Source organism: Neolamprologus multifasciatus, chromosome 17 (genome assembly GCF_963576455.1).
Source record: "Neolamprologus multifasciatus chromosome 17, fNeoMul1.2, whole genome shotgun sequence".
In the NCBI taxonomy this organism is placed as follows: Eukaryota; Metazoa; Chordata; class Actinopteri; order Cichliformes; family Cichlidae; genus Neolamprologus; species Neolamprologus multifasciatus.
Window position 1 is genome coordinate 33,958,523 of NC_140455.1, and position 11,752 is coordinate 33,970,274.

The following is an 11,752-nucleotide window of genomic DNA, read 5'->3' on the forward strand; positions in this document are numbered from 1 at the left end:
TTTAGCTACAGAGAGAGAGCTCCAGCTGGCTCTTTGCTGGCACGCCTCCTCCCACCGTTCACTCTTATTGCCCTAATGTGTGCGCGAGCGCACGACCGGGCGCCTTCCTGCGACCATTGTTGGTTTTAATGTATTTTTAATTTCCCATGAAGTGACTGAAGTCCTCGGTGACCGGCACTCCATAATTGGCTGCCTGTGTGAACATCAGTCAAACTAACGAGAGCAAGAGGGAGCTCCTACTGTGGGCTGCTCCCCCCCCACACACACACACTCGCACACACATGCACAGGTATGCTCTCCTGTTTGCAACTGAAAGCAGTCTGGCTGTTGTTTTGCGTGTCTTTGTGTGTCTTTCCTTCTCTTGAAACACACACAGGGAAGGGAAAAAGTCTCATTAACTGAGCTGCTGCTGCCATTTCCTCCACACAAGCAGTGTATGTGTGTACCTCTTAGATGTGTATGTGTGTGTAGGCAACCAATATGATTACATGCTGCACATTAGCACAGCTGTTAGCCACGGCCTTCTCGCGGCACTGGCTAATGTACTAGCATGCTCATTACACACATATAACAAACAGCAGCGGCGGCTTTGATTTAAAGCATCTGCATCATTTCTGTGTTTTCATCACAGCAAAGAGCTTCATTCCAGACTCGCCGGGAGACAGATTACACACACATCGCAGACGTGCTGCTCCAAGGAGGCAGCGGAGGCACGGCGCTCCGGAATACGGAAAACCCGTCGAGTTTAATTGACCGCGGTCGGGCGTGCGATATTCAGAAAAAGCGAGTCGATTTCTCTGCTCACGTGCGCACGCTCGAGGAAGAAACAGGCACATACGTACAGCGTGATGTCATATATATAGGATTTATTTACACTTTCTATTTACAGATTTTTGTTTCAAAATCTTCTCTGTACACATTTATTTTTTAAATTCAACACCTGCTACTCCTGTCACCCACATGCTCTAGTATTATTTGATTCTTTTTTTCTGGAGACAAAACACACGAGGGAGGATTTTTCTTTTTTTTTCCTTCAGTTTGGTTTTCATAGACAGATTTTACTCTAAGAGAAATAAAAGCAGCTGGAAATGTTACTTAAGGATGCACTCCTGAAGAGGCTCCAAAGAGTGTTTGAAGTTTGCCGTGTGTGTGTGTGTGTGTGTGTGTGTGGGCCAATAGAAAAAAGGGGTTTCAACCTGATGCCGCTGAGGCGTTCATCTCCATGGAGATATGTTTGTGTGTGTGTGTGTTGAGAGTCAAACTTCAGATTGCAAATGAATTTGCTCCTGTGTTTGTTTGTTAATTTCACCTCTCTTCGCAGAAGTATGTGTAGGCAGATGACTCTTATTAAAGGGAAAACACTGCATATAGCATAACAGCAGAAACAGAGGGGGGCTCAAACCTACCTACTCTCTACCTGTGACACACACACACACACAAATATATTGACAGACACTACAGCGGCTTTCGACCCCCACATTTGTTGTTATCTTGGAGCATCGGTGTTCACCACCAACATTGCTTTTACCCCCTACAGAGTTCATATCCATATGAATGTGTGCAATAAGGCAGTTTAATGTTGTGAGAAGTCAGGTTATGGGTAATAAATGGGACAAATATTGACTGCTCGCTCACCCCTGCCCAACCTTATTGACTGCTGCTGTGGCTGTCAAGCTTTGCATTCATGATTAAAAAATGTAACACTCAAACTCAGAAGTGGCTTCAGTGGCGTCAGTTTTCTAACTTAAATAACAACGGACAGATCACATAAGCAAATATCATCTCTACTAACTATGCTAAAAAAAAAGAAAAACACACCCTAAAACATTTGGTAGTGATGATGAGTGCAACTCGTCTGCAATGTGCATCGTTGCAATAGGGGACTTGTCTCAGTTGGTTGGCAACTGGTTGCATTCTGGTTGTAAAGTGGTAGCAGACTGATTCTTATTTTTTTTATCATGTTTTTGACAGACCAAGTTGTTTTGAACATGGCAACTAACTGCAGGTGGATGCAGACTTGGCCCCTGTCTTTGAAGCAACCATTTCAAAAGCCAAGAGACTGCAGGTTCATAACACATGGTTGGGATGATTTTGGTCTGTTTGACTGACTGGCGATCCTGGAGTGGCAATTCACCCACATTTCATAAAGCTGCTAACTGCGGACGCCAAACTGTTTAAATGCTGAGTAGCACTACAGCCACAGACCATTCACTGCATGTTCTTTCAGCATGTGCAGGAATGCAAAGCTTGACAAGCCTCTTAAGGGATGGGGAGGGTTTAGGGATGGGTTATTGGTTATTTTATTATGGCATAAATGCCCAGAGTGTAATTCAACAGCTGATGCTGGTGGTTTCTGTAGTCAAAATAATATTTCCTTTGATTTTATTACTAATTAAAAATGACTTCATATTGCTTGCACAAATTTAAAACCTAAAAACAAAACAAAACAACCAAACGAAACAAAAAAAAAAATCATCTGTGGTCAAAAAACACAATCAGGGTGTTTGTCTCGTGTCTCCAGAGTCAGGCACAACTTTACAGGCATGTAAACGTAAACATATGTAGGCATTTAAAAAAATAAAACCTAAATGAAAAAGACAAATATTTAAAATGCTGACTGAAAGAATAGATCTCATACAAAAAAAGGGAGAGGACTTTTTAGACTTTTAAATTAAGTGCAGTTTTTCCTTGTCAGCGAGCATGGGAGACGAGGGGCTTGTGAAACTGGTGCAGATTGGGTAAAAAAAAACAAACCTCAAAACCCTCAACATGTGATCAAAGACTGACAGCTCTCACTGAAAAAAGGGACTGAACTTCCAAAGAAGCACAACACCCTCCCTTCCCCTCTCTCCTTCCATCTTCCCTTCACACACCTACGCCTGCCGCCTTTTTCGGCTCGGGTGACAATAATGGATCCTGGCGGAGTTGCGACAGGAGGATCCAAACGTTAACAGCTTTGTGTTATGTCATGAATGTCTGATTACCCCACCACCACCGCCGCCGCCACCTAACATCACACCAATATGGTGCTACTGACTTTGCGTAAGACATCCCAAGTGCTCTATAAGAACAGAGCAACGTGTGAACGACTAATGTAAGGCGGAGGGTTGTGTGTGCAAAAACAAGAAGCAGGTTGTATAACTTATTTATGCAAACGCTTTTTAATTAAAGGGCGTGATGAATCGTTGTCACCTGCTAAGCTTGTCAACTTCCTATTATATTCACAGAGTTCAGTAAGCACCGTGCCGACGCCTGATTACAGGGTACTTACAAACAGCATTATAGAGGCAACGGGATGGATGGTCATAAGCAAAGAAACAGCTTTGTAATTATTTATTTACTTATTTATGTATCGGTACGTTTTTAGGATAATCCCGATGATCTGCGTGCAGAGCTTCTACATAAATAAATTACGAGAGCCGAAATAGATCAAGCGTGTGTAATTGCATTTTAAAATTGCAAGACTTCCATTAAGTTGGAGCCTCCAAATAAACCCTTCTAGTTTCACGTGTTTATATGGAAATACATCTTTTAAGCTCGGGCCCCGCCTTGCTGGTGATCTCTAAACAGTCCAATCCATATTTTATATATTCTGGGCGGAAAACTTGAAAACAAAAGGTGCCCAAAACGTGTCGATTGTGCTCTTTCGGAATTTAGCTTCAACTTCAGATCTGGCCTGTCACCAACCCAGGCCAATGTGAATCTGAGTGATTCTTTATGTCTGCTAACGCCTCATTATGTGTATAACTGTGTAATAACAATGCGTGTTCTGAGGTAGTCTTACATTCACAAAGAAGGAGAAGTTGATAATAAGATGTGGCCCTTCACATGCGGCAGGTCTGAGGAGCAAAAAAAGAAAAAAAAGCACCCTAACAAGTGGGACTAGGTAGCGTTCTCCCTCCTAATGACTTCTTCTGTTCTTTGATGTTGATCTGTGTATGTGGACTCCTGTTCTGCAGCCTCCTGCCACTGTTTGCGTTACATTCAAACAACGAGACTCTGCAGTGATGGGACTGGACAATGAAGGTTTAAAGCTGGTGTGTGATTGGTTTAATGGAAGGAAGTACACATGCCTCCTCTCACTGACTGACAAAGTGTCTTGCTTCAAAAGTCTTGGAAGGGTCACGAAGAAAAGCAATCTGTGGGGAGGGGGAGGGGCAAGTAAAGTATCTAGTGCAATGCCCTTTGACATCTTTCTTTGTCTTTGCAAACTGAAAAGGAAAAAGATCACATTTTGCCTCAGGGAACAAAAAAGATCAACTATGTATTACCATGGTTATGGAAATAAGTAGCAGAAAGAGGCATTTTTCAGAGCCAGACCGCAGGCGGTGCTGAGCAACAGCTCCTGGTTTTGCATCAGGCCTTAGGTTGATCTCCCAGCTGTCAACTTGCAGTGATAAAGAACAGGACTCTGCACTGCTCAGAGCTATTTAGAGAACACAATAATCATTAAAAAAAAAAGGCTCCACATCAACATGTTAGAATGCTACACCGCACATCCTCGCAGTCATTGGTTGATTCAAAAATCTCTTAGTAGCTGAAAGGCCCACCGGCCAATAAGGGAAAAGGAGGTTAAGAAAAGGGAGCTCCTTCCTGTGTGGGAATAGAGGCCTTTGAGTTCAGTAGACCACTTTGGGGGGAGTAAAGGAGGAACACAGGGAGCCCCCTCCCCCGCCCCTTGCTTATCATCTCTTGTAGTGGTTGGGCGCATCAGCGAAGGCAAACTTCAACCTGTAGGCTTCAGCCAGCAGTACGCTCACTTCCTCGTTGCCCCAGTGCATCGTGGGAAGGTTCTGTAAGAGGATCATCAGGCCCTGATGAAAGAAACAAAGACATTATTTAGACGCAAAGATACATGACGGCAGGATCTAATCAATCTAATCAGCTTCAGAGAGAAAAAAGATTTAAAAAGTAAAACTCAAACACTGGAGAGTGAGTGTAGGGCCAAAGGAAAATATTGATGCAAGAGGAAAGGCAAAGATAAATGTGTAGCTGATCAATATTAAAAGAGGCTAGAGGAGGACACGAGGAAAGAAAAAAAGGAAATCACAATCTGTGGGCAGCAGCTGATGAATTTTTATACTGTCGGCTATTATATCCACACAAAACTAGGGATTTTCAAGCTCGGCGGCGTGGTTTCAGGTCAGAATCACGCTCGTACATTGATTCCTCTGTACCTGACAAAGAACCAATTTGGGGGGTCGAGGTGCTGTACTTATTATAAATGAGAGTGGAAGCACTACTTCTGTCTCACAGTAATGTAAGACAAAGCTGGTACATGGTTAGGCAATCAATGAGAGAGAATAAGAGAGAAAAAGAGTCTGGGCTCTTTGCTTCACTTAAGGACAGAACTTTAAAATCCATCATCTTGTAATTATATTCAGAAAATAAAACTTTCTGTATCCCAATTTGGATTTATGCCTTTTCCAGAGATGGTAGGACCTCACCGTCATCTTATAGGACCTAAATAATAATAATAATAATAATAAAATGTTTGTTGAACAATATCCATCAGTCAAAACACTGAAATAAATCAAAAATGTGGCTTTCCTGGCTTTTAAACAACAAACAGGCAGAGAGACGAACAAGAGATGCTAATAAATGACCTTGTAAGGTGGCATAGTGTGAACATGTAGCCAGCTTATCCACCAGGGCAAAGCGGCAATTGCACTTTACCAAAAAAGCCAAAAATCACATTCTCTCTCACGCACATACACAAATGCCCTCACCAAGCAGAAGTGGATTTGGCCATCTGCTGATAGCCAAATATTCATCCCGTTGGCCAGCTCAAATGTGAACGTGGTCTGCTTTGTTCTCTGGCCAACTCTCAGTCAGTTGTAAATGTGCTTGCTCCAGTTTAGCTGCTCTCTGGGTCACCTTTTCATCTAGCAGGTGAAAAGGTGACCTAGTTGTACTTCCTCTCTGGAACTCAAGCAAGACCCAGCAAAGAACTCTAGACGAGCTCTTCCTTTGGCAAAGGAAAAACAAGCAGAGCCAATACAGCTGCACCACTTCCCTCGACCTGGTACGCACTGCGTTTGATAAAAGGTCTGCCAGGATTACGAGCTTTTAATTTGTGTAAATCTGGCTAATGTCAGAAGCTGGGTGCAATGTTTTAATTAAATGCCTTGGCTTGTTGTCTGCTTTTTATATATATATTCATATTTTTTTGGGGCATTTTCAGCCTTTTCTTGAAAGTCGAATACAGCGCAGACAGGAAAGCAGGGAGGGAGAGGAATCATACACAAAATGACCTGATGTGGACTTGAATCCGGGGTCCTGTAGTGGCCTTAAGCATATAAGATTCCCTCTCCACCAGGTAACTTATACATAGATGCCTCGTGTATGGTGTCTGCTCAGTTTGTTCCCCTTAATCGGATCCAAAGGACATAGGAAACACAATGATGTGCAAAGGCCACTGATCAGATGTGATAAACATAACCACATAAAGAATGCACAGAAAAGCTGGGAAGTACAAAGCTGTACTCCCAAAATCTTTGGGGTGCATGGACTCAGGAATCAGGGACTGGCTAAAAAGGAGAAAGACCATCAAAAACGCTCAAAATCCAGCATCTGTGGAAGTATGGATCTCTGCACATGGATGTGACTTGCACATCTATGAAGGCATCATTAATGCTTGATGATAAAAACATCCTCTGGTGCAACATAGACAGGGAAGCTCATCTTAAAGAGACAAAGCCAAACCATACACCACATATTCTGGCAGCATCGCTAGAGAGAATTGCCCTGTGTGTGCATCATGAACATTTATGTCCAGAATGCTGCTGCCAGATTACTGACAAAACAGTCCTGCACTGGCTCCCCATGCATTACAGAATACACTAAATGTGAAAGTGTTCGCATTTAGAGTCTTAAACAGTCTTACATCTGCATATGTGGTCAGTCCAGTCGTTAAGTCTGACGTCACTAGCCGTGTCTGGGCCTGAACTCCGCTGCAGGTCCATATATCAAATGATCACTATGGCATTACTGAGAGTTGAAAAACTGTCTAAAGTCTTTCATCTTTAATAAAATGATCAGCGTTCTGCTCTACCAGGTGTAACAATTGAGTTTAACATCCAGGCATCCATGAAGACGGAATTTATGACATTTAACGGAGTTAGAAGTTAGCAGGAAGTTAGCTCGCTAGCTTCTATCTAAATACAATATAGCATGTCCTGACTGCGGGGTTTTGGAAACAAATTAAAACGTACAGCTCTGTTATCACTTCCAACATAAATGAAGACAGAAAACTAAACAGCAGTGACGTTTGTAGGGTTACTGAAGTTTGGCTAGCTGGTATATAATGATGTGCTACGTGACCGCTAGCGACACAGCTATGTTAGCATAATATAAACAAGCTAACTTTTTTTCCACTCGATAAAAGTTAACGTGAGTGTTCTCGGTGGTCAGGAACAAATGTAATCGCATGGCAGGATGCTGTAAAAGGACCAAACTTCAGCCAGGAGGACAACTGAGATAATCCATCCACAATACGAGGTTAGTCATTCATATACTGCTGCATGGGCTGGGCTGTAGTTACATCCTAAGGTTTTAAAAACTGAGCTTAAATAAATGATTAGCGGTAATAAAAGCCGAGGGAGGTCAAAAGTGATCACTGACAGTTTTAGGAGCTTTTTGAGATTAAATAGAAGAAAATACAAAACATTAAACATGTTAACAACACAAAAGCCATATTAAACGCAGACTACTTTAGGCCCGGAAGTAGGATTTGTCACGTCATCCTTTCCTAATCCTGATTTCAAAATGGGGATGGCGGGTCACACCTATGCTGTCATCGTGCTATGACTCTGGAATGACCTCCAAATGACCTCAGGAAAGCGTCAGCTACGACTGTCTTTAAGACGTTTTAGAAATGTGCTAATCTGAACTGTTGTTGAAGGGCAGGCTGCTGTGTTATTTTATGTAAAGACTTTAAATGTGGGTAGAGAAAATTCTAAGAACCCATTTATTTTTATTGGAAACGACTTTGGTTTCTAACATAAAACTTATTTACTTACATAAATTTAAAAATCAGAGGTCTGCTCAGTTCAATTATTGATTGTTTCTTTGTTTAGCTTTTAATTATTAACACAGTTTCCATGATCATCTTTCACTTAAATCTTTATATTAAGTCTTTCTGTTCTGCTTTTCATTTTCATTTTACCAGCTTTAAAAAAAAGTGTACAGGTACACCAAACCCAGTATAATAATTAGTGTATTTAGACGGATAATACCAAGATGCACACTTGCAGTTCTGGTTTGCACAAGGTACTAGGGGTGGGGGAAAAAATCGATACTGTGTAGTATCGTGATATTTTGTTTGCTACTAATGTATCGATACAGGGACAGCAGAAATCGATATTTTGTTACAAAAAAAGTTTTCGTGGACTGGAACATGCTCTGACTTCAGAGCATGTTGATCCTTTTTCTGAGCAAGAATCCTGACATTCCTTCACTGTCCAAAAGTGTTTAACTTTTTTTATGGCAGCAATAAACATGACAGTTTACTTATTTTAATTAAGTTTAAAACTTTTTTATTTAATGTAAAATTATATTTTGTTTTAATTTACTTTCAAATTCTTCAGTTGCTGAAGGGGCTGCATAGTTTTCATAAATTTCATAGTTCAGAATAGCTATAATTGTACCAGATGGTAAGTTGGACTAGACTGTAACAGTAACAATAAAACTGACTGAAATGAGAGAAAGACTGAGTGTGAGACTTTGTTATTAGATAAAATGAATATTGATAAAGTTTATCTTTATGTACAGAATCTGAATATCGCAAAATATTTTTAAAAATTGCAATAATATCGTATCATGTGTTAAGTATTGTGAGAATATCGTATCGTGGGATGTATGGTGATTCCCACCTCTACAAGGTACTGTAGCAGACAGGCACAGTTACACTTGCTTTTGTGTGTGTGAGTGTGACACAGATGTTATTAACTCAGTCAAAGTGGTTTAATAACAGCTGTGAGACGGAAAAAAGGGGTCCAGTATGGTGTGAGAGGGAAAGAGGAAAAAAAAATCAGGAAAGAAAGAATAAAATGTCAAGTACAATTCAGTGGAGCTTGAGCCTTTCCCCAGATTCCTGTTTTGTACATTACTGGGTAAGTAAGAAGACAGACAACAGCGACACACACTCGCACACACACATGCAAAAGTTCAATCTCACCGACTAATGCCTCTCTCTCAAAGGGGAATGAGACTGGTTAGCAGTGAGACAGAGTGACTGTGTGTGTGTGTGTGTGTCTGCATGCTACGGATCAGTGTCCCATGAGCTTTCATCATCAGGGCTGAAATCATTGCCGTGACAACAGGGTTTACAACCAATCACGCTGCTGATAATCACATCGAAGGACAAATCACGTTGGGACTGTGGTGTCTACACTCATCTGAGTCCTAAGCAGTTCGCTGCTATCCGAGAGGATGTGACCCTGTTACAAAAAGGATTCGAAGACGCTTTCAAATACCGAAACCTAATCGCGTCGCAATCGTGGTTTTAATCGATCGATGTGCTCCTGCATCTTCATGCTGATCTTTCTACGACTACCAAGAAAGTCAAACTATACAAAACTTTAAGTGGGAATATTTACAGCAAGGCACTTTGTATTAGTTTACCCTCCTACGTACTAAATTGAAGGTGTTTGGCTCCATTAATTTTTTTCCCATCCTCGCTCGGTTTTAATGAGGCGGTGAGACGACCCCGGTGACTTTTCACCAAAAATCATTTGTATTCTGAGCGAGGGAGGGGGGTGGGGGGGAGGTAAAAAAGCACACGCTTTCTTCAACTAATTAAGCTCCAAGCTGCCATCTTGGCTAGATACTTTCAAAGATCAGGCTTTCGCTTCACCCCGGTCTTCTGAATAAGTTATAGGTGAAGTCAGCTGAATACCAGTTTTGACATTCAGCTGATGTAGACATGTGTTTTTCCAGGAGACTAGCTGCTGATTACTTTATTGACTGACTTTGATGAACCTGAGGCCCTTGGAATGCGTTAAAACCTTGCCGGAGTTTCTCAAAAGGGAAAAAAAAGATAATAATAATACAAATGTTCACAGGTAAAGAGCGAGCGCTGATAAAAATGTTAACAAATTCGGCCTCTAGTGTTGTCAAACATGAAACAGGATTTTCAGTTCAGGATCAGATTTCCTCTAAAGTACTGCTCCATATCTCTAACATCAAAATCCACACGCCTGTTAATTCTACAGGGACGGGGAGGGGGTGGACCTCACTGTAATAGCTGCTCCTTTGAGAAGAGGGCATGGACGTTGACTTTGAAAGGTTGACCTACTGACTTCCCCCTTGGTTCAGAAAGACACAGTCCTCTGAAGTATTTTCACTCAGAGGGATGGAGCGGGAGACAGAAAAAAGAGCGAGCGAGCGGAAGGAAGAGTGGAAGAAAGCCTGATCAGAATTCAGCTTGCCTCTCTCTCATCTGTATTCAACAGAGCATCACTATCAGCTCTCTCCTTTCATCGCTCATGCTCTCTCTCGAGTTCACGTTCACACACACAAGTTGGAAATCCGCAAAATGTGCTCACAGCCAGCAGAGTGTTATGCCTTCTTAGGACAAATCATATAAAATAAAAGAAAAATTTAATTAATTGCTTTGACCTGGAGATGTCCTGCTCAATATCTGTCTAATAAGTTAAGCTGACTGTATGTGACCAATAACAAGCTTTTTTTTTTAATATAAACAGGGCAAAAAAGAAGAGCAAATAACTAAACATTTATTTATTTTATTTAATACCACAGCCAATTCACTGTAGCTGGACTGCAAACGTACCTATAAGCACAGTTGTTTTGGAGGTGAGACACCACGCACCTCCCCTACTGCACCTCAAAGCCCCAGGCTCTTTTACAAAAGGAAAACACTCCCTGGGGACTTGCAACACTCTTGATGTTGTAGCCAAGATTTTTCCTGGATATTATTCAGCAAAAGCACAATCTGCAATCAGCTATGACTTACTGGTGGCCTCGGTGTCGCGAGGCTACCTATTGTTATTACCCCAGTTCAACCTGGAGAAATTCCCAAAGGCTGAAGTAACAAGGTTTATTGTCACAGAGGAAGTAAATTCATGACGGCTGAAAAGGACTCAACATCTTTACAGCAGAAATGAAGCGGGGAGAAAATCTGTCAAGGATGAAGAGCTTTAAAAAAAAAATGTCTTGAAGATGCTGTCAGTAAAAAAAAAAAAAATTAACCACTTCCAAGAGCCTTACAGGAGAGAGTGAGGATGTAACTGACAGACAAGCTAAACAAGCGTGGGCTTTACATATTATCGTATTTCATGCTTCAGTTATGAGAGAAAATTCATGATAAGCATGAGTCGTTCCAAATCTGGGCCAATATGCTATTATTGATAATGACAGGTTTGTAAATGGCCAACTTTCTTTTGAAGTCCTCCATTACTCAAAAATATGTTTTTATTATTTTCACTTTACTTGGACGTTGGACCTTCACTACGTCGAGTAATATACTGTATATGCAGACTCGGACACCAGGAGTCTGCTTAAACAATGAAGAGGAAAAGTTCACTGGGCTGCGTTGGTTTTAAAGTGTGTAGGTGTGGAATGATTCCAGGTCTAAAGGGATCCATGCTCCAAAGTAAGGAGTAAGGACCAGTTGTGGAAACTTGAAACGTCCATTGTACATAAACATGAAGTCATGTGGTTGTTTGATACTCATATACATGTACCAGTCACATTATTGGGTAATAATCAGCAGGTTTAACTGCTGGTTGAC

At 41.4% G+C, this 11,752-nt stretch overlaps 1 protein-coding gene across 3 annotated transcripts in view; it reads right to left on the reverse strand.

The window, feature by feature from the left end:
• Positions 1-846: 846 nt before the first annotated feature.
• Positions 847-11,752, reverse strand: part of tbc1d22a (TBC1 domain family, member 22a) — a 174,182-nt gene continuing 163,276 nt past the window's right edge. For all 3 annotated transcript variants that reach the window (XM_085137751.1, XM_085137752.1, XM_085137750.1), the window contains one exon: positions 847-4,814. In XM_085137751.1, the coding sequence (XP_084993877.1) occupies positions 4,686-4,814 (129 nt within the window). In that variant the 3' untranslated portion in view covers positions 847-4,685. The remainder of the gene's footprint in view (positions 4,815-11,752) is intronic.